This window comes from Petromyzon marinus, unplaced genomic scaffold (assembly GCF_048934315.1).
Source record: "Petromyzon marinus isolate PM22_M1 ecotype Great Lakes invasive population unplaced genomic scaffold, UKy_Petmar_22M1.pri1.0 PM_G_Scaffold_27, whole genome shotgun sequence".
Taxonomy (NCBI): domain Eukaryota; kingdom Metazoa; phylum Chordata; class Hyperoartia; order Petromyzontiformes; family Petromyzontidae; genus Petromyzon; species Petromyzon marinus.
In genome coordinates, this window is record NW_027422839.1 from 1814071 (window position 1) to 1837660 (window position 23590).

Sequence of the window (23590 nt, forward strand, 5' to 3'; positions counted from 1 at the left end):
GGTGGGTTAAATTTCGATTTAAAGCTTTCGTGACTGCAAGGATTCATCTTCTTTGGTTCTTTCGGTAAAGTCACGTAGAATGAGAATAAAATAATAAATTGATAAAATAAAATAACACAATAATATTCTCACGACGTTTCGGCCACAACACAAGCGGCCTTCATCAGGTGAAGGGACGAGCCTGTCTGGTAGAACAGCGCTGTCCAGTGTGCTGTCCCTTCACCTGATGAAGGCCGCTTGTGTTGTGGCCGAAACGTCGTGAGAATATTATTGTGTTATTTATTTTATTAATTTATTATTTTATTCTCATTCTACGTGACTTTACCGAAAGAACCAAAGAAGACTGGTGGGTTAGCGAGCCAAGCAACAACATTTGCACTCTGGATACCGTGACATTTCGCCAGCAATCACAACAACCAGCTTCATCAGGCGACAGCGACAATTGTGCATTTATTCATTCACACAATCTAACCCGGATGATATCGGCTCGCCGAAAACCAACAGCGTCAAACTACGAAAGTGCTGCGGCATCGCGGGAGCGGCCGATGAAACTGGCCGGGTTCGGGGAGAAATAAAAAAACCGAGATGCTGACGTGGCGCAGGAAGGCTCACGCCGTTGTACGCGCCATCGTGACGCCGCTTGTCGCCCCGGTAAAACAATATAATATAAACACGCGGTACTCCCTCTCGGTGCCGGACGTCGTGACGGACCGTGCCGATGTCGCCGCTCGTCGACCCCCGGCCACGCGAGGGCGAATTTAAATTCTCCCCCCACCCCCTTCTCCCTGGCTCCCTGGCACGACGCCCGGTCGCCTCCCGTCCAGCGGCACAACGCCGGGGGAAAGCGCTGGGAGGTGAGAGACCGTCGCGAAGACTAAAATAAAATAACAAAAAACTGCGTCCGGTAACGGAGAGCTCTTTCGTAAAACAAAATTCCCACCCCCACCCCACCCAAAAAAAAGTGAAAAGCCAAACTCGGGGCACCGATTGTAACCGGCACAAGGCAAATATCCCCCAATGCTGAAAAACATCGCTCAGTTGGGATCAAACAACAACAACAACAACAATTCTTCTTGGTTCTTACGGGGGGGGGGGTTCACCCGCTCGCGAAGCGACAATCCCCGGCGTTGCCGCCGGCAACCGGAGGCACGGCAAGGCGGGGCACGGCAAGGTGGAGCACGGCAAGGCGGAGCACGGCAAGGTGGAGCACTCTCGCTCCTCCCCCCCCCGCCCCACCCCGAGCCGCTTCTCAAAAATCTTCCTTCCACTCCTCATCGTCATCTTCGTCTGTGAAAACCTGCGGGGGTCGGAATAAATTAGAGAGACGGTGACCGACCCCACCCCCACCCCCCACCCACTGGGGTGGCCAGAAGCGGATCGCTCACTCAGCCTAAGCAGTGGACGGACACTCGCTCACCGCTCGCTCGCTTGCCACCCACCCCTCCTCACCGTGTAGTCGTAGCTGCCAGCTCCGCTGTCTTGGTGCTGAGGCTGCGGTGGCAACTCGTGCAGCTCCATATCCGCCTTGTTGCCACTCTCTAGCATTAGCAACTACACACGGAGCATCCCCACAACACGCACAGTGTGTGGTGAGTCTGTGGGTCTCTGTGTGGTGAGTCTGTGGGTCTCTGTGTGGTGAGTCTGTGGGTGTCTCTGTGTGGTGAGTCTGTGGGTCTCTGTGTGGCGAGTCTGTGGATCTCTGTGTGGTGAGTCTGTGGGTCTCTGTGTTGTGAGTCTGTGGGTCTCTGTGTGGTGAGTCTGTGGGTCTCTGTGTGGTGAGTCTGTGGGTCTCTGTGTGGTGAGTCTGTGGGTCTCTGTGTGGTGAGTCTGTGGGTCTCTATGTGGTGAGTCTGTGGGTCTCTGTGTGGTGAGTCTGTGGGTCTCTGTCTGGTGAGTCTGTGGGTCTCTGTGTGGTGAGTCTGTGAGTATCTGTTTGGTGAGTCTGTGGGTCTCTGTGTGGTGAGTCTGTGGGTATCTGTCTGGTGAGTCTGTGGGTCTCTGTGTGGTGAGTCTGTGGGTATCTGTCTGGTGAGTCTATGGGTTTCTGTGTGGTGAGTCTATGGGTCTCTGTGTGGTGAGTCTGTGGGTATTAATTTGGCAATCGTCATCAGGAGGCGAAACGAGGGGGAAGAAAGTTGCTGAGCAGGCAGCAGGCTGTTTTAAAGTTTTAAAGTTGGGTGTAGCCCAAGGGTCATAAACAAAGTGGGCACAACTTTACTGAAAGACCCAAAGAAAATGAATTCCTGCAGTCACGAAAGCTTTAGGTCGAGTCTAAGTGTGTCTCTATATATACACTACACTATACACTACACTATACACTACACTACTATACACTACACTATACACTACACTATACACTACACTACACACTACTATACACTACACTACTATACACTACACTATACTATACACACTACACTAGTATACACTACACTATACACTACACTATACACTACACTATACACTACACACTACACTATACACTACACTACACACTATACACTACTATACACTACACTATACACTACACTAGTATACACTACACTATACACTACACTATACACTACACTACACACTAAACTATACACTACACTACACACTACACTATACACTACACTACACACTACACACTACACTATACACTACACTATACACCCCTCTGTGTCCTGGCGGTGTGCCACTCACGTAGCCACGGTCGCCCTCCGCGTTTCTCTGTGGTGCCTTGGGGAGAGTGGGGGGATCCTCCCTGCACGCATGTGGGTAGTGGGGGGGTAGTGGGGGGGTAGTGAGGGGGTAGTGGGGGGGGTGGTGGGGGGGGGCACAACGGCAGGTCGTCACAAAGATGACCCCGCGGGCAGCGCCGACGTCCGCCCCACGTCCGAGAGAAGCGAGCGACTCACGTGGGGCCCCAGGGCTCCTGCCAATGCTGCTGCTGCCGGCGGCGTCGGCGGCGGTAGAGCAGCAGCAGCAGCAGCGTGGCCACCAGGGCGAGGGACACGGCGAGGATCGCGGCCGGAGCGGCCCAGCTGGCCCGGCCCGCCGCCGCCGCCTTCTCTGCGTGGCACAACAACGATCCCCCGCGTGGCGTCAGCGTGCCGCCGTAGCACGACGACGACAACCGCCGCGATGACCACACGCGCCAGGCTTGGTGCGCTTTGAGGCTCGTGGCGCTCGCACCCGGGCGTTGCGGGTCGAGGGAGCGAGACGAAGGGACGGACGGAGACAAAGTCTCCCCCGTAAAGGCCCCGGCGGACTGTCGGGGCGGGTGCCGTTAGCGAGTATCAGCAGCTGTGAAGGCCGTGATTGTGACAAACGAGGGGATGGGTGGCCAGAACAGGGACACACACACGGACACACACACGGACACGCACACACACACACACACACGGACACGCACGCACACACACACACACACGCACGCGGACACGCACGCACACACACGCACAAGCACGCATACGGACAGACAACCATGCACACGCACACGGACAGACACGCACCAACACACGTGCATGCACGCACAAACGTACACGGACACACACACATGCAACATTCAGAGATGCGAACAAACCTGTTCGTGTGTCCAGTTGCCTGTTCAGACTGAAAGTCGTGAGTTCAACCGGCGTGCAACAGACGGCGGTGGTGGCGTCTACATCGGTAGAACGTGAAGATCCAGTGTCATTTACATCTGTAGAACGTGAAGATCCAGTGTAATTTACATCTGTAGAACGTGAAGAACCAGTGGCAGAACGTGAAGAACCAGTGGCCTCTACATCTGTAGAACGTGAAGAACCAGTGGCATCTACACCTCCAGAAGGTGAAAAACCAGTGGCATCTACATCTCCAGAAGGTGAAGAACCAGTGGCATCTACATCTGCAAAACGAGAAGAACCAGTGACATTAATATCAACAGAATACGAAAAACCAGTGACATGTACATCTGCAGAACGTAAAGAACCAGTGCCATCTACATCTACAGAATGTGAAGAACCAGTGGCATCTACATCTGCAGAACGTGAAGAACCAGTGGGATCTACATCTGTAGAACGTGAAGAACCAGTGGCATCTACATCTGTAGAAGGTGAAGAACCAGTGGCATCTACATCTGTAGAACGTGAAGAACCAGTGGCATCTACATCTGCAGAACGCGAAGAACCAGTGGCCTCTACATCTGCAGAACGTGAAGATCCAGTGTCATTTACATCTGCAGAACATGAAGAACCAGTGGCATCTACATTTGCAGAGCGTGAAGAACCAGTGGCATCTACATTTGCAGAGCGTGAAGAACCAGTGGCATCTACATCTGCAGACAGTGAAGAACCAGTGGCATCTACATCTGCAGAGCGTGAAGAACCAGCGGCATCTAATCTGCAGAACGTGAAGAATCAGTGGCATCTACATCTGCTGAACGTGAAGAACCAGTGGCATCTACATCTGCAGAGCGTGAAGAACCAGCGGCATCTACATCTGTAGAACGTGAAGAACCAGTGGCATCTACATCTGCAGAACGTGAAGAACCAGTGGCATCTACATCTGCAGAACGTGAAGAATTAGTGGCATCTACATCTGCAGAGCGTGAAGAACCAGTGGCATCTACATCTGCAGAGCGTGAAGAATTAGTGTAATCTACATCTGTAAAAGGTGAAGAACAAGTGGCATCTACATCTGCAGAACGTGAAGAACCAGTGGCATCTACATCTGCAGAACGTGAAGAACCAGTGGCATCTACATCTGCAGAACGTGAAGAACCAGTAGCATCTACATCAGCTTTGGGTCTCTGTGTGAGTCTATGGGTCTCTGTCTGAGAAGTCTATGGGTGTCTGTGTGAGTAGTCTATGGGTGTCTGTGTGATGAGTCTATGGGTCTCTGTGTGAGTAGTCTAAGGGTCTCTGTGTGAGTCTATGGGTCTCTGTGTGAGTAGTCTATGGGTGTCTGTGTGATGAGTCTATGGGTCCCTGTGTGAGTCTATGGGTGTCTGTGAGTAGTCTATGGGTGTCTGTGTGAGTAGGCTATGGGTGTCTGTATGATGAGTCTATGGGTCTCTGTGTGAGTCTATGGGTCTCTGTGTGAGTAGTCTATGGGTCTCTGTGTGAGTAGTCTATGGGTCTCTGTGTGAGTCTATGGGTGTCTGTGTGAGTCTATGGGTCTCTGTGTGAGTGGTCTATGGGTCTCTGTGTGAGTCTATGGGTGTCTGTGTGAGTCTATGGGTCTCTGAGTGAGTAGTCTATGGGTCTCTGTGTGAGTAGTCTATGGGTGTCTGTGTGATGAGTCTATGGGTCTCTGTGTGAGTAGTCTATGGGTCTCTGTGTGAGTAGTCTATGGGTGTCTGTGTGAGTAGTCTATGGGTCTCTGTGTGAGTAGTCTATGGGTCTCTGTGTGAGTAGTCTATGGGTCTCTGTGTGAGTAGTCTATGGGTCTCTGTGTGAGTAGTCTATGGGTCTTCTTTGGTTCTTTCGGTAAAGTCACGTAGAATGAGAATAAAATAATAAATTTATAAAATAAAAAAACGCAATAAAATTCTCACGACGTTTCGGCCACAACATCAGGTGAAGGGACGAGACTGTCTGGAGGACAGCGCTGGAGCGAACAAAGCCACGCTCAGATCGCGACCTTTAAGCTGTGTTAGAAGAAACAAAGCGCCTTGACAAAGGAATTAGCATAGAATTTAGCATTGAAATGGCTGAGTGATTAGCTTGTGACTGGTCACAGAAATGGCTATGTTAAAGTCAAAGCATACACATCCACAGAGGCACCCCTTGACAAAGGAATTAGCATAGACTTTAGCATTGAAATAGCTGAGTGATTAGCTTGTGACTGGTCACAGAAATGGCTATGTTAAAGTCAAAGCATACACATTCACAGAGGCACCTAGTACAAATCAAACAGGAGAATTTAGCATTGAAATAACTAGGAGAATTTAGCATTGAAATAACTGAGTGATTAGCTTGTGACTGGTCACAAAAATGGCTATGTTAAAGTCAAAGCCTACACATCTGAGCAATTCACAGTAACTGGGTATACACTACACTATATAATGAATACTAGATAGTAAACCAATAAAAAACTAAAATATAAATTACCCCAATGTTATCAATAAACTCTATATTCTCCAATCAGCTAAGCTACCAACAATAAGTCGTTATATATCACAATGCTATATGGCGAAAAAATGGGTGGATTCTTACCCTCAACTTTAGCACCACTGATAGCTACGAGCCCCGTTCAGACGGACGAGTTCATCCATGGTCGGAACAGAGGAGGGAGAGAGAGACAGCTGCGCGGCGCTGTTATACTCCATGTTGTAAACCATACCATTAACCGTGGTGTGATAGGTATTAAGAGTCAATGCCAGCGAAAGAGCTGCGGTCTGAAGGTCATCGTAAAATACAATTAATTAAGAACGTAAATGGTTTAAAAAATCTTTCCAATGGTTACTAAGCCAGAATCCATCTTCTCGGTTGAAATTGTCTCTGTGCTTGTATATGTGAATGGCCTCATGAACGAATCTCTCATGGTTGCCGGTTGGTTTGGAAAGAACCTCCGTCTTGGAGAAGTCAATGTCATGTGAGCCCACTGAATTATAACAGTGACCTGCCACGGCAGAGGAGTTCGTTCTACCGTGTTTCAAGTCTGCTTTATGTTCGCAGATGCGGTCCGAGATATGTCCTTTGGTTTCTCCAATGTAGCTACTACCACAGAGGCACTTTAGTTTCTAAACGCCCGGGTACTGTATGTCTGGAACAGCATCTTTTACAGATGGAACCAGATCACGGATTTTATGTACTGTGTTGAATCGGACCTGGATCTTGTGTTTATTCAGGATTTTGGAGATCTTTTGAGTGACCCCTGCAATGTAGGGTAAGGTGATGGTTTTGAGTGGCTCCACAAGAGGATCCTTCTTCATGACTGGAGTGATGGCTTTGCGGATTGTGTAGTCGGAGTAACCATTAGCCCTGAGAGCCTGGTGTACGTGCTTGAGTTCACTGGTAATGTGTTCCTGGTCGGAAATGCATTGGGCTCTATGGTATAGAGTCTTGATGAGGGAGTTCTTCTGGGATGGATGGTGGTGGGAATCCGGTTTCAAGTAAGCATCTGTATGGGTAGCTTTCCTGTAGACAGAGTGGCTCATTGAACCATCATGTGTCCTTTTAATTAAGACATCCAAAAAGGGTAGTTTGCCATCTTTTTCGACCTCCATGGTAAATCTGTTGGCTGGGTGTATGGAATTGATGTGGTCGCAGAATTGGTCTAGAGCAGGCTGGCCATGTGGCCAGATGACAAAGGTGTCATCCACGTACCTCTTCCATAAGGTCGGGCGTAGAGTGGCAGTCTGGATGGCGTCAGTTTCAAATTTTTCCATGAATATGTTGGCTACAACCGGAGATAGGGGGGAGCCCATTAGGGTGCCCTCAGTTTGTTTGTAGAAAGTTCCATTCCAGGTGAAGTTTGTGTTGGTTAAGCAATGTCTCACCAGGCGGGGGTACATCAGTATGCAGTCCTTGATGAACCAGGTCTTCAATGATAGCGATGGTGTCAGGTACCGGGACTTTGGTGAACAAGGACACCACATCAAAACTGACAAGCAGGTCGTCTGGGGACAGGGAAATGCCTTTGATTGTCAATACAAGGTGAGTCGAATTTAGTACCGCAGAGGTGGTTTTTCCAGTGAAAGGTCGCAGTATATCAGCAAGAAAACGTGCCAGTTTATAGGTGGGGGAGTTGATAGTAGAGACTATGGGACGAAAGGGTGTATCTTCTTTGTGTACCTTTGGAAGGCCATATAATCTTGGTGGTCTGGCAGCAGAGGGTTTCAACGAGAACTGTTTGGTCTGATCAATTAATGCTGTTGAATCAGAGATGATTTTGTTCGTTTTGGTAACCAGGCTGTTGGTGGGATCTCTTTTTATTTTTGTATAGCTGCCATCGTTGAGCAGTTCTTGAATTTTGTTGTTATATTCTGTTTTGTCCATGATGACAGTGGCTACCATGAGAGATTCGTTCATGAGGCCATTCACATATACAAGCACAGAGACAATTTCAACCGAGAAGATGGATTCTGGCTTAGTAACCATTGGAAAGATGTTTTAAACCATTTCGTTCTTAATTAATTGTATTTTACGATGACCTTCAGACCGCAGCTCTTTCGCTGGCATTGACTCTTAATACCTCTCACACCACGGTTAATGGTGTGGTTTACAACATGGAGTATAACAGCGCCTCGCAGCTGTCTCTCTCCCCCTCCTCCGTTCTGACCATGGATGAACTCGTCCGTCTGAACGGGGCTCTTAGCTATCCGTGATGCTAAAGTTGAGGGTAAGAATCCACCCATTTTTTCGCCAGATAGCATTGTGATATATAACGACTTATTGTGGTAGCTTAGCTGATTGGAGAATATATAGAGTTCATTGATAACATTGAGGTAATTTATATTTTAGTTTTTTATTGGTTTACTATATAGTATTCATTATATAGTGTAGTGTATACCCAGTTACTGTGCCATTTCTGTGACCAGTCACAAGCTAATCACTCAGTTATTTCAATGCTAAATTCTCCTAATTATTTCAATGCTAAATTCTCCTGTTTGATTTGTACTAGGTGCCTCTGTGAATGTGTATGCTATGACTTTAACATAGCCATTTCTGTGACCAGTCACAAGCTAATCACTCAGCTATTTCAATGCTAAAGTCTATGCTAATTCCTTTGTCAAGGGGTGTCTCTGTAGATGTGTATGCATTGACTTTAACATAGCCATTTCTGTGACCAGTCACAAGCTAATCACTCAGCTATTTCAATGCTAAATTCTATGCTAATTCCTTTGTCAAGGTGCTTTGTTTCTTCTCACACAGCTTAAAGGTCGCGATCTGAGCGTGGCTTTGTTCGCTCCAGCGCTGTCCTCCAGACAGTCTCGTCCCTTCACCTGATGAAGGCCGCTTGTGTTTTGGCCAGAACGTCATGAGAATTTTATTGTGTTATTTTATTTCATCAATATATTATTTATTCTCATTCTACGTGTCTTTACCGAAAGAACCAAAGAAGATGAATCCTTGCAGTCACGAAAGCTTTAAATCGAAATTTAGTCTATGGGTGTCTGTGTGAGTAGTCTATGGGTCTCTGTGTGAGTAGTCTATGGGTGTCTGTGTGAGTAGTCTATGGGTCTCTGTGTGAGTAGTCTATGGGTGTCTGTGTGAGTAGTCTATGGGTGTCTGTGTGAGTAGTCTATGGGTCTCTGTGTGAGTAGTCTATGGGTGTCTGTGTGATGAGTCTATGGGTCTCTGTGTGAGTAGTCTATGGGTGTCTGTGTGAGTAGTCTATGGGTCTCTGTGTGAGTAGTCTATGGGTCTCTGTGTGAGTAGTCTATGGGTCTCTGTGTGATGAGTCTATGGGTCTCTGTGTGAGTAGTCTATGGGTCTCTGTGTGAGTCTATGGGTCTCTCTGTGAGTAGTCTATGGGTCTCTGTGTGAGTAGTCTATGGGTGTCTGTGTGAGTCTATGGGTCTCTGCATTGAGTAGTCTATGGGTCTCTGAGTGAGTAGTTTATGGGTCTCTGTGTGAGTAGTCTATGGGTCTCTGTGTGAGTCTATGGGTCTCTGTGTGAGTAGTCTATGGGTCTCTGTGTGAGTAGTCTATGGGTGTCTGTGTGAGTCATCTATGGGTCTCTGTGTGAGTAGTCTATGGGTCTCTGCGTGATGAGTCTATGGGTCTCTGTGTGAGTAGTCTATGGGTGTCTGTGTGATGAGTCTATGGGTCTCTGCGTGGGGCAGTGCCAATCCTCACCGATGACAGAGAGGTTGACCCTCCCCTCGAAGTTGCCGTGGGGGAAGGTGGCCACGTGGCAGAGGAAGAGGCCCCCGTCGCCAGCCCGCACGTCCAGCAGCTCCAGCGAGACGTCGCCGGGAGGCCCCCCAACGCGGAACCGCAGTCGGCCCGCGAGGGACGAGTTGGAGTACGCCGTGCCGTGCAGCGGGCTGAGCGTGGCCAAATTGGCCCCCGCCCAGACGTCGTCACGGGAGGCGTTCAGCCAGTTGGCCTGCACCACCACCACGGCCGCACCCCACAGGACGCAGCGCAGCAGCGCCACCTTCTGGCCGACGACTGCCGTGACCTGGCCGTCCGTGTCGACACCCACACGAGGGGCTGGGTGGGAAGACCACACAGAGACTCATAGACTACTCATAGAGACCCATAAACTACTCACACAGACACTCATAGACTACTCACAGAGACCCATAGACTACTCACACAGAGACCCATAGACTACTCACACAGAAACCCATAGACTACTCGCACAGAGACCCATAGACTACTCGCATAGAGACCCATAGACTACTCACACAGAGACCCATAGACTTCTCACGCAGAGACCCAAAGACTACTCATAGAGACCCATAGACCACTCACACAGAGACCCATAGACTACTCACACAGAGACCCATAGACTACTCACGCAGAGACCCATAGACTACTCACGCAGAGACCCATAGACTACTCATAGAGACCCATAGACTACTCACACAGAGACCCATAGACTACTCATAGAGACCCATAGACTACTCACACAGAGACCCATAGACCACTCATAGAGACCCAAGGCTACTCACACAGAGACCCACTTCACACGCACAAAAATACCTCACTCATTCACCCAGCCACCCACTCACCCACAGTGCTGTGTGGTGGAGGGACGGAGACACACGACAGTGGAGACCACTCCCCTGCCTTCCACCGTGGGAAGTCGGCTACCATTCTCACGCGGACGCAGTACTCATCCTCGCGTCCCGGCAGAAGCATAATTTGGTGTTGGTACCGGCATCCGATGAAGCGCTCCTGGCAGTAAGCATCATCATCATCAGTAGTAGCAGCAGTAGTAGTAGTAGCAGCAACAGCATCAGTAGTAGTAGCATCATCAGTAGTAGTGTCATTGGTAGTATCATCATCATCAGTATCATCATCATCATCAGTAGTAGTAGCAGTAGTAGTAGCAGCAACAGCATCATCATCAGTAGTAGCAGCATCATCAGTAGTAGTGTCATTGGTAGTAGCATCATCAGTATCATCATCAGTAGTAATAGCAGCAGTAGTAGTAGCAGCAACAGCAGCAGTAGTAGTAGCATCATCAGTAGTAGTGTCATTGGTAGTATCATCATCATCATCAGTAGCAGCATCACCACCCACCCACTCAACCACACACATCTCCCGCCACAACCTCCCGACCCCCGTCACAACTCCGGCAACCTCTCACCGTGCGTCGAACGCCGCCTCTTGTCGAGATGTCAACCTGATGGTGGAACTCCACGTCGTGCGACACCAGCGTCCTCAACCCACGCCCGACGGAGACCAACAACGACAGCTTCCACACCTCCGGCTCTCCGTCAACCACCGCCTCCAACTCCCCAGCCTCCCCAGGACCATCGTCGTCGAGGTTGTCGCCATCGACGTCGACGTCGTAGTCACGGCGGTCATCGTCACCGCCGTCACGGCCATCGTCATCGTCGTCGAAGTCGTCGCCATCGACCTCAACATTATAGTCACGGCGGTCGTCATCACCGCCGTCACGGACATCGTCATCGTCGTCGTCGTTGTCTTCATCGTCACCCACAACACCGCACTCCTCATCCTTCTCCTCCTCACCATGACCATCGCCCTCCTCCTCCTTCCCCAGCGTCAGTTTGTCGAGCCTCAGGGTGAACGACGGAGCGCTGAGCACAGCTGAGACACGGGAGAGGGGGGGTCATGGCGAGGGATGTTTGTGTGATCTCCCCCTGTCCTACAGAGTGTGTGGAGTTTGTGTGATCTCCCCCTGTCCTACAGAGTGAGTGAGTGGAGTTTGTGTGATCTCCCCCTGTTCTACAGAGTGAGTGGAGTTTGTGTGATCTCCCCGTGTTCTACAGAGTGAGTGGAGTTTGTGTGATCTCCCCCTGTCCTACAGAGTGAGTGGAGTTTGTGTGATCTCCCCCTGTTCTACAGTGAGTGAGTGGAGTTTGTATGATCTGCCTCTGTTCTACAGAGTGTGTGAGTGGAGTTTGTATGATCTCCCCCTGTCCTACAGAGTGAGTGAGTGGAGTTTGTATGATCTGCCCCTGTCCTACAGAGTGAGTGGAGTTTGTGTGATCTCCCCCTGTTCTACAGAGTGAGTGTGTGGAGTTTGTGTGATCTCCCTCTGTTTTACAGAGTGGAGTTTGTATGATCTCCCCCTGTCCTACAGAGTGAGTGGAGTTTGTGTGATCTCCCCCTGTTCTACAGAGTGAGTGAGTGGAGTTTGTGTGATCTCCCCGAGTTCTACAGAGTGTGTGGAGTTTGTGTGATCTCCCCCTGTCCTACAGAGTGAGTGTGAGTGGAGTTTGTGTGATCTCCCCCTGTCCTACACAGAGTGTGTGGAGTTTGTGTGATCTCCCGCTGTTCTACAGAGTGTGTGGAGTTTGTGTGATCTCCCCCTGTCCTACAGAGTGAGTGGAGTTTGTGTGATCTCCCCCTGTCCTACAGAGTGTGTGAGTGGAGTTTGTGTGATCTCCCCCTGTTTACAGAGTGAGTGGAGTTTGTGTGATCTCCCCCTGTCCTACAGAGTGTGTGGAGTTTGTGTGATCTCCCCCTGTCCTACAGAGTGAGTGGGGTTTGTGTGATCTCCCCCTGTCCTACAGAGTGAGTGGAGTTTGTGTGATCTCCCCCTGTCCTACAGAGTGTGTGGAGTTTGTGTGATCTCCCGCTGTTCTACAGAGTGTGTGGAGTTTGTGTGATCTCCCCCTGTCCTACAGAGTGAGTGGAGTTTGTGTGATCTCCCCCTGTCCTACAGAGTGTGTGAGTGGAGTTTGTGTGATCTCCCCCTGTTTACAGAGTGAGTGGAGTTTGTGTGATCTCCCCCTGTCCTACAGAGTGTGTGGAGTTTGTGTGATCTCCCCCTGTCCTACAGAGTGAGTGGGGTTTGTGTGATCTCCCCCTGTCCTACAGAGTGTGTGAGTGGAGTTTGTATGATCTCCCCTTGTCCTACAGTGAGTGAGTGTAGTTTGTGTGATCTCCCCCGGTCCTACAGAGTGAGTGTGTGGAGTTTGTGTGATCTCCCCCTGTACTACAGAGTGAGTGGAGTTTGTGTGATCTCCCCTTGTCCTACCGAGTGAGTGAGTGGAGTTTGTGTGATCTCCCCCTGTCCTACAGAGTGAGTGAGTGGAGTTTGTGTGATCTCCCCCTGTCCTACAGAGTGAGTGGTGTTTGTGTGATCTCTCCCTGTCCTACAGAGTGAGTGGAGTTTGCGTGATCTCCCCCTGTCCTACAGAGTGAGTGGAGTTTGTGTGATCTCCCCCTGTCCTACAGAGTGAGTGGAGTTTGTGTGATCTCCCCCTGTTCTACAGTGAGTGAGTGGAGTTTGTATGATCTCCCCCTGTCCTACAGAGTGATTAGAGTTTGTGTGATCTCCCCCTGTTCTACAGAGGAGTGTGTGGAGTTTGTGTGATCTCCCCCTGTTCCACAGAGTGAGTGTGAGTGGAGTTTGTGTGATCTCCCCCTGTCCTACAGAGTGTGTGAGCGTAGTTTGTATGATCTCCCCCTGTCCTACAGTGTGAGTGAGTGGAGTTTGTGTGATCTCCCCCTGTTCTACAGAGTGAGTGGAGTTTGTGTGATCTCCCCCTGTTCTACAGAGTGAGTGGAGTTTGTGTGATCTCCCCCTGTTCCACAGAGTGAGTGCGAGTGGAGTTTGTGTGATCTCCCCCCGTCCTACAGAGTGTGTGAGTGGAGTTTGTATGATCTCCCCCTGTCCTACAGAGTGTGTGAGTGGAGTTTGTGTGATCTCCCCCTGTTCTACAGAGTGAGTGGAGTTTGTGTGATCTCCCCCTGTACTACAGAGTGAGTGGAGTTTGTATGATCTCCCCCTGTTCTACAGATTGAGTGAGTGGAGTTTGTGTGATCTCCCCCTGTTCTACAGAGTGAGTGGAGTTTGTGTGATCTCCCCCTGTTCTACAGAGTGAGTGGAGTTTGTGTGATCTCCCCTTGTCCTACAGAGTGGAGTTTGTATGATCTGCCCCTGTTCTACAGAGTGTGTGAGTGGAGTTTATATGATCTCCCCCTGTCCTACAGAGTGAGTGAGTGGAGTTTGTATGATCTCCCCCTGTCCTACAGAGTGAGTGGAGTTTGCGTGATCTCCCCCTGTTCTACAGAGTGAGTGTGTGGAGTTTGTGTGATCTCCCCCTGTTTTACAGAGTGGAGTTTGTATGATCTCCCCCTGTCCTACAGAGTGAGTGAGTGGACTTTGTGTGATCTCCCCCTGTTCTACAGAGTGAGTGAGTGGAGTTTGTGTGATCTCTCCCTGTTCTACAGAGTGAGTGGAGTTTGTGTGATCTCCCCCTGTCCTACAGAGTGAGTGAGTGGAGTTTGTGTGATCTCCCCCTGTTCTACAGAGTGAGTGTGTGGAGTTTGTGTGATCTCCCCCTGTTCTACAGTGTGAGTGGAGTTTGTGTGATCTCCCCCTGTCCTACACAGCAAGTGAGTTGAGTTTGTGTGATCTCCCCCTGTCCTACAGAGTGAGTGAGTGGAGTTTGTGTGATCTTCCCCTGTCCTACAGAGTGAGTGAGTGAGTTGAGTTTGTATGATCTCCCCGTCCTACAGAGTGAGTGAATGGAGTTTGTGATCTCCCCCTGTTCTACAGAGTGAGTGGAGTTTGTGTGATCTCCCCCTGTCCTACACAGCGAGTGAGTGGAGTTTGTGTGATCTCCCCCTGTCCTACAGAGTGAGTGAGTGGAGTTTGTGTGATCTCCCCCTGTCCTACAGAGTGAGTGGAGTTTGTGTGATCTCCCCCTGTTCTACAGAGTGAGTGGAGTTTGTGTGATCTCCCCGTCCTACAGAGTCAGTGAGTGGAGTTTGTGTGATCTCCCCCTGTCCTACAGAGTGAGTAGAGTTTGTGTGATCTCCCCCTGTACTACAGAGTGAGTGAGTGGAGTTTGTGTGATCTCCCCCTGTCCTACACAGCAAGTGAGTTGAGTTTGTGTGATCTCCCCCTGTCCTACAGAGTGAGTGAGTGGAGTTTGTGTGATCTCCCCCTGTACTACAGAGTGAGTGAGTGGAGTTTGTGTGATCTCCCCCTGTTCTACAGAGTGAGTGGAGTTTGTGTGATCTCCCCCTGTCCTACACAGCGAGTGAGTGGAGTTTGTGTGTTCTCCCCCTGTTCTACAGAGTGAGTGGAGTTTGTGTGATCTCCCCCTGTCCTACAGAGTGAGTGGAGTTTGTGTGATCTCCCCCTGTTCTACAGAGTGAGTGTGTGGAGTTTGTGTGATCTCCCCCTGTTCTACAGAGTGAGTGAGTGGAGTTTGTGTGATCTCTCCCTGTTCTACAGTGAGTGGAGTTTGTGTGATCTCCCCCTGTCCTACAGAGTGAGTGAGTGGAGTTTGTGTGATCTCCTCCTGTTCTACAGAGTGAGTGTGTGGAGTTTGTGTGATCTCCCCCTGTTCTACAGTGTGAGTGGAGTTTGTGTGATCTCCCCCTGTCCTACACAGCAAGTGAGTTGAGTTTGTGTGATCTCCCCCTGTCCTACAGAGTGAGTGAGTGGAGTTTGTGTGATCTCCCCCTGTCCTACAGAGTGAGTGAGTGAGTTGAGTTTGTATGATCTCCCCGTCCTACAGAGTGAGTGAATGGAGTTTGTGATCTCCCCCTGTTCTACAGAGTGAGTGGAGTTTGTGTGATCTCCCCCTGTCCTACACAGCGAGTGAGTGGAGTTTGTGTGTTCTCCCCCTGTCCTACAGAGTGAGTGAGTGGAGTTTGTGTGATCTCCCCCTGTTCTACAGTGTGAGTGGAGTTTGTGTGATCTCCCCCTGTCCTACACAGCGAGTGAGTGGAGTTTGTGTGATCTCCCCCTGTCCTACAGAGCGAGTGGAGTTTGTGTGATCTCCCCCTTTCCTACAGAGTGTGTGAGTGGAGTTTGTGTGATCTCCCCCTGTCCTACACAGCGAGTGAGTGGAGTTTGTGTGATCTCCCCCTGTTCTACAGTGTGAGTGGAGTTTGTGTGATCTTCCCCTGTCCTACACAGCGAGTGAGTGGAGTTAGTGTGATCTCTCCCTGTGAGCCGAAGACACACACACAGGCAGAAAAAGTCACAGACATACACAGAGACACAAACACACAGAGAGACACACACAGACAAAGATGACAAAGATCCTCCGTGTAGCCTGAAAAACACCGTTGGGGCAAGTGCTGTTAGTGAGCACCAGACAGGCACGGACAAAGAGAGACACAGAGAGAGAGACACAGAGAGAGACACACACACACACAGACACAGAGTGAGACACACACACAGAGACACAGAGAGAGAGACACACACAAAGACACAGGCATATGTACAATCTCGTGCCACTCACTTTCCCTCAAGGGCACGACCACAACCGCTACCCAGGGTGAGGATCGCGATGGCGAGGATGAGAAGGAGAATCTCACACGGAGGAGGTAGCGGCCACCGGGATCGTCCAGCGCCGAGGAGACGTCGCACTGCGTCTCCGTTGTGGCAGCGCAGACGGTCTGCCAGCGGGCTCGTCTGAAGCTGCGCAGACAGAGACACAGGGAGGAGTGGTGAGGGTGGTGAGGAGCCAGTGGGTGAGAGAGACGTGTGTGTGTGTGTGTGAGTGGGTTGGTGGGTGAGTGGGTTGGTGAGTGAGTGGGTAAATGGGTGTGTGTGTGAGTGGGTTGGTGGGTGAGTGGGTTGGTGAGTGAGTGGGTGAGTGGGTTGGTGAGTGGGTGAATGGGTTGGTGAGTGAGTGGGTGAATGGGTGAGTGGGTGATTGAATGGGTGAGTGAGTGGGTGATTGAGTGGGTTGGTGAGTGAGTGGGTGAGGGGGTTGGTGAGTGGGTTGGTGAGTGAGTGGGTGAGTGAGTGGGTTGGTCAGTGAGTGGGTTGGTGAGTGGGTTGGTGAGTGAGTGGGTGAGTGGGTGGGTGAGTGGGTTGGTGAGTGGGTAAGTTGGTTGGTGAGTGGATGAGTGAGTGGGTTGGTGAGTGAGTGGGTGAGTGAGTGGGTTGGTGAGTGAGTGGGTTGGTGAGTGGGTTGGTGAGTGAGTGGATGAGTGGGTGGGTGAGTGGGGTGGTGAGTGAGTGGGTAAGTTGGTTGGTGAGTGGGTGAGTGAGTGGGTTGGTGAGTGAGTGGGTTGGTGAGTGGGTTGGTGAGTCAGTGGGTGAGTGGGTGGGTGAGTGGGTTGGTGAGTGAGTGGGTAATTGGTTGGTGAGTGGGTGAGTGGGTTGGTGAGTGAGTGGGTGAGTGAGTAGGTTGGTGAGTGAGTGGGTGAGTAAGTGAGTGGGTGAGTGAGTGGGTGAGTGGGTTGGTGAGTGGGTTGGTGAGTGAGTGGGTGAGTGGGTTGTGAGTGAGTGGCTGAGTGAGTGGGTGAGTGAATAGGTTGGTGAGTGAGTGGGTTGGTGAGTGAGTGGGTTGGTGAGTGGGTTGGTGAGTCAGTGGGTGAGTGGGTGGGTGAGTGGGTTGGTGAGTGAGTGGGTAATTGGTTGGTGAGTGGGTGAGTGAGTGGGTTGGTGAGTGAGTGGGTGAGTGAGTAGGTTGGTGAGTGAGTGGGTGAGTGAGTGGGTGAGTGAGTGGGTTGGTGAGTGGGTTGGTGAGTGGGTGAGTGAGTGGGTTGTGAGTGAGTGGCTGAGTGAGTGGGTGAGTGAATGGGTTGGTGAGTGAGTGGGTTGGTGAGTGAGTGGCTGAGTGAGTGAGTGAGCATCTCACAGTTTGCTCTGAACTGTGTATGTAACATTCAGGAACGTTGAGTTGGTCGTGGTCGTGGTGGTCGAGTTGATGGTTAAAGGATCAACTAGTGGGGGTCTATCCCCTCCATCCCCACTGGGAGCCGCTTCAACGGGGTCCCAGCAAAGTGTCGCCAGGAGGTCTCGAGACTCCAAACGAACATTCAGTGGGAACAGCGGAGCTGGGCAGATGGGGAAAAACACTCAAGAGTGCGCTAACCACTGCACCACCACTCCTCACTCACACACACAGTGCGTTAACCACTGCACCACCACTCCCCACACACTTACACACACAGTGCGTTAACCACTGCACCACCACTCCACACACACACAGTGCGTTAACCACTGCACCACCACTCCCCACTCACACCCACACAGTGCGCTAACCACTGCACCACCACTCCCCACTCACACACAGTGCGTTAACCACTGCACCACCACTCCCCACAAACACAGAGTGCGTTAACCACTGCACCACCACTCCCCACACACTCACACAGTGCGCTAACCACTGCACCACCACTCCCCACTCACAGACACACAGTGCGCTAACCACTGCACCACCACTCCCCACCCACACACACAGTGCGCTAACCACTGCACCACCACTCCCCACCCACACACACAGTGCGCTAACCACTGCACCACCACTCCCCACACACTCACACAGTGCGCTAACCACTGCACCACCACTCACACACAGTGCGCTAACCACTGCACCACCACTCCTCACTCACACAGTGCGCTAACCACTGCACCACCACTCCCCACTCACACACAGTGCGCTAACCACTGCACCACCACTCCCCCCACAATCACAACCTGGCACCCGATTTATCGACCACCTCGAGCTCTGCTCACCGTGGCAGCTGCACGTGACGAGGTGGTGGAGGAGGAGGAGAGGCAGGATGAAGGGGAAGAGTAGGCCAAGTTTGTAGAGTTTCGACATCGCCATTAACCCCACACGCAGCCACGCGTCCGCCTCACCCAAGTCACGTGCTGAGGAAATCGATTCAAGGTTAAATTAAAAACTCGGATCGATTCCTATGGGGATAACATATGCGAATCGATAGTGGTCAAAAATCGAGCCGATGGCATCGATCCCTATTGGGACTGCATTGGAATTGACGTTGGTCGTGAGTGTAAAATGGAATCGAATACATTTTCGATAACATGGGAATTGATTATGGCGATTTGTTCTAATAACATAGGAATCGATCTAGCTAGTGATTTAAAGCGTATAGAATCGAATCCCATTGGGATACCTACCATGAGAATCGATTGTGTTAGAAAAGGAGAGCGTTTGAATCGATTCCCATTGAGATAACATTGTAGTCTATGAATCAGAATCAGAAAGGGTTTTTTTCGCCATGAAAGTTCACACCAATACGGAATTTACTTTGGCAGGATGGTGCATACATTCAACATATAGGAATCTAAAATCTTAAATAAGTTTTAAACAAGTCTTACTATTATAAGGGTTAAAAGTCTAACACCAAGGGGCTGAAGTATATAAAATTGAATAAATATCGAATATAAAATAGCTTTAAGATATAATTTAAAAATAAAAAATACAAACAGGTTAACATAGTTAATATCGGCAAGGTGTCATCATGTAGATAAAATGTTAGAATCAGTGTTAGCCCTTGGCCTCGTTTAACAGGCCAGCAGCAGATGGGAAGAAACTGTTTTTATGGCATGAGGTTTTGGTCCTGATGGACCGAAGCCTTTTGCCGGAGGGGAGTAGCTGAAACAGAGAGTGTCCAGGGTGGGAGGAATCCGCCACAATCTTCCTCGCTCGCCTCATGGACCTTGTTGTGTGCAGGTCCTCGAGGGTTGGTAGATTGCAGGTAATTACCTTCTCAGCAGTGTGGATGATACGCTGCAGTCTGCTCTCGTCCTTGGCAGTGGCAGCAGCGTACCAGATGGTTATGGAGGAGGTGAGGATGGATTCAATGATCGCTGTATAGAATTGCACCATCATTGTCTTTGGCAGGTTGAATTTCTTCAGCTGCCGTAGAAAGTGCATCCTCTGTTGAGCTCTCTTGGTGAGGGAGCTGATGTTCAGTTCCCACTTGAGGTCCCGGGAGAGAATAGTGCCCAGGAAGCGGAAGGACTCTACAATTTTGACTGGGGAGTCTAACAGGGTGATGGGGGTGAGGGGGGCTGTATTCTTCCTGAAGTCCACAACCATCTCAACTGTCTTTAGAGCATTTAGCTCTAAGTTGTTCTGGCTACACCAGGTCACCAGGTTGTCAGCTTCCCACCTATAGTCAGACTCATCCCCACCAGAGATCAGCCCAATGAGGGTGGTGTCGTCCGCAAACTTCAAGAGTTTGACGGACAGATGATTGGAGGTGCAGCTGTTGGTATACAGGGAGAAGAGCAGAGGGGAAAGGACGCAGCCCTGAGGAGTTCCGGTGCTGAAGGACTTGGAGTCGGAGATTTGTGTTCCCAGCTTAACGCACTGCTTCCTGTCAGACAGGAAGTGTGATCCATTTACAGGTGGTGTAGGGCACGTTCAGCTGGAAGAGCTTGTCCTGAAGCAGGGCAGGGATGATGGTGTTGAAGGCAGAGCTGAAGTCCACAAACAGGATCCTGGCGTAGGATGCTGGGGCATCCAGATGCTGTAGGGTGAAATGGAGGGCCATGTTAACTGCGTCGTCCACAGACCTGTTGGCTCTGTAGGCAAACTGAAGGGGGTCCAGGAGAGGGTCTGTGATGGCTTTGAGGTGTGCCAGGACCAGGCGCTCAAAAGACTTCATTACCACAGATGTAAGGTCGACCGGTCTGTAATCATTTAGTCCTGTTGGCCTTAGCTTTTTGGGCACAGGGATGATGGTGGAGGACTTGAGACAGGCTGGTACATGGCATGTCTCCAGGGAGGTGTTAAAGATGTTGGTGAACACCGGAGACAGCTGGTCAGCGCAGTGCCTGAGGGTGGCTGGAGAGACAGAGACCGGCCCGGCTGCTTTGCGTGGATTCTGCCTCTTGAAAAGTCTATTAACTTCTCCCTCCTGAAAGGAGATAGTCGTCTCTGTAGTATTGGTGGGGGATGGGGCCTCTTGGGTTGGAAGGGGTGGTTCAGGACAGTCCAATTGTCTTTCAAATCTACAGTAGAACTCGTTCAGGTCGTTGGCTAGGCGGGAGTCGTTAGTGGTGTGGGGGGCTCTGGGGTTGTAGATGGTGATCTGCCTGAGCCCTCTCCAGACAGAAGCAGCGTCGTTTGTAGAGAACTGGTGTTTTAGTCTCTCTGAGTACAGTCGTTTAGCCTCTCTCACCGCTTTGCTAAACCTGTTCTTCGACTCCTTGAATCTGTCTCTATCTCCACTCCTAAACGCTTCCTCCTTCTCCAACCTCAACCTTCTGAGCTTTGCTGAGAACCAGGGCTTATTGTTGTTAAAGTTCACCCTGGTACGTGTTGGGATACAGCAGTCCTCACAGAAGCTGATGTAGGACGTCACAGCCTCTGTGAGTTCATCCAGACTATTGGTAGCAGTCGTGAACATATCCCAGTCAGTACAGTCTAAGCACGCCCGCAAATCTTCCACAGCCTCACTGGTCCACTGTTTAGATGTCCTCACAGCAGGTTTACAGAGTTTTAGTTTCTGCCTGTATGCAGGAATCAGGTGGACTATGGCATGGTCAGAGTGTCCTAGTGCTGCTCGGGAGACGGCGTGGTAGGCTCTACTGACTGTAGTGTAGCAGTGATCCAGAGTGTTCCCTTCTTTGGTTGGGCATTTAATGAATTGTATGTATTTGGGGAGTTCGTGGCTGAGATTACCTTTGTTAAAGTCGCCAAGTACGATAACCAACGAATCTGGATTTGCTCGCTCCACACTCAGAATCTGATCGGCGAGCATGCGTTGGGCCTCTTTAACCTGAGGACAAGGCGGCAAATAAACTCCGACCAAAATGAGCGACGCGAACTTGCGAGGCGAGTAAAACGGTTTACAGGTTATAAAAATTGATTCAAGGAGTGGAGAACAATGTTGCAGAATCACTGTGACATCTACACACCAGCCACTATTAATGTAAAAACAAATACCACCGCCTTTCGTCTTGCCGGAGAGTGCTATGTCACGATCCGATCTTACAAGATGGAATCCTGCTAGTTGTAGCGAAGTGTCCGGAATCAAATCACACAGCCATGTTTCCGTGAAGCACAAAGCAGAAGCTGAAAGAAAGTCTTTGTTTTTTACCATCAGTAGCTGAAGTTCATCCATTTTGTTGTACAGTGAACGTACGTTGGAGAGGAAAAAGCTCAGAAGCACTGTTCGGATCCCGCGTCTGCGTAGCCGTACTAGAGCCCCCGACCGTTTACCCCTTGGGCGGCGTTTCGCTGCTTGAGCAAAGCCTAGCGCGGCATTGACTAGAATGCCTACTAATTCTGCCGCTGGAAGCAGAAAAGTAGAAATTAAATCCACAGGAGTTGTTTCCCTGATATTTAAAAGTTCGTCTCTTGTTAAAGAAATCCGAAAATCTTGGCAAAACACTGAATTGACAGACAAAACAAGACAAAACAGGGCGCACCGACCGGCTGAGGCTACTATCATCGGCGCCATCTTCGCACCAGCACGGGTGTGCTGAACAGCAGGATTCTCTCACCAGCACTGGTGTGTTGAACAGTAGGCCCCTCTCACCAGCATGGGAGTGGTGAACAGCAGGCCCCTCTCACCAACATGGGTGTGATGAACAGTAGGCCTCTCTCACCAGCATGGGAGTGAACAGCAGGCCCCTCTCACCAACACGGGTGTGATGAACAGCACGCCCCTCTCACCAGCACGGGTGTGATGAATAGTAGGCCTCTCTCACCAGCACGGGTGTGTTGAACAGCAGGCCCCTCTCACCAGCACGGGTGTGCTGAACAGTAGGCCTCTCTCACCAGCACGGGTGTGCTGAACAGCAGGCCCCTCTCACCAGCACGGGTGTGTTAAAACAGCAGGCCCCACTCACCAGCACGGGTGTGTTAAACAGCAGGCCCCTCTCACCAGCACGGGTGTGTTGAACAGCAGGCCCCTCTCACCAGCACGGGTGTGCTGAACAGTAGGCCCCTCTCACCAGCACGGGTGTGTTGAACAGCAGGCCCCTCTCACCAGCACGGGTGTACTGAACAGTAGGCCCCTCAACACGGGTGTGCTGAACAGCAGGCCTCTCTCACCAGCACGGGTGTGCTGAACAGCAGGCCCCTCAACCGCAGGCCCCTCTCACCAGCACGGGTGTGCTGAACAGCAGGCCCCTCAACACGGGTGTGCTGAACAGCAGGCCTCTCTCACCAGCACGGGTGTGCTGAACAGCAGGCCCCTCTCACCAACACGGATGTGATGAACAGCAGGCCCCTCTCACCAGCACGGGTGTGCTGAACAGCAGGCCCCTCAACAGCAGGCCTCTCTCACCAGCGCAGGTGTGCTGAACAGCAGGCCTCTCAACAGCAGGCCTCTCTCACCAGCAAGGGTGTGCTGAACAGCAGGCTCCTCAACACGGGTGTACTGAACAGCAGGCCTCTCTCACCAGCACGGGTGTGATGAACAGCAGGCCTCTCAACAGCAGGCCTCTCTCACCAGCACGGGTGTGATGAACAGCAGGCCTCTCTCACCAGCACGAGTGTGTTGAACAGCAAGCCCCTCTCAAGACAAAACTGGACAAAACAGGGCGCACCAACCGGCCGAGGCTGCCATCATCGGGGCCATGAACTCTGTCCTAGTGGTCTTCCCCCCATGTGTACTGTCGCCTGCTGACGTATGTACTGCCGTACACTGTATTTATAACTTTCAGTCGGCAGACGGCGCTATTACGCTACATTTGGAATGTGCTAACCCAGCGGCCCCCAACCTTTTTGGCACCAGGGACCGGTTTCGTGGAAGACAATTTTTTTCACGGACCGGGGGAGGGG

The 23590-nt window shown here is 50.8% G+C and overlaps 1 protein-coding gene across 1 annotated transcript; it reads right to left on the bottom strand.

The window, feature by feature from the left end:
* Window positions 1-425: 425 nt before the first annotated feature.
* On the bottom strand, window positions 426-18702 carry LOC116938374 (uncharacterized). The gene is made up of 11 exons (XM_076061056.1): window positions 18559-18702; window positions 17678-17876; window positions 16328-16506; window positions 11236-11702; window positions 10655-10820; window positions 9771-10130; window positions 3569-3871; window positions 2901-3054; window positions 2686-2746; window positions 1450-1551; window positions 426-1297 (listed from the first exon to the last, which is right to left on the bottom strand). Exons 1-11 carry the CDS (start codon window positions 18650-18652, stop codon window positions 1250-1252), a joined length of 2133 nt encoding a protein of 710 aa, XP_075917171.1. The 5' UTR covers window positions 18653-18702; the 3' UTR covers window positions 426-1249.
* Between the last annotated feature and the right edge of the window lie 4888 nt (window positions 18703-23590).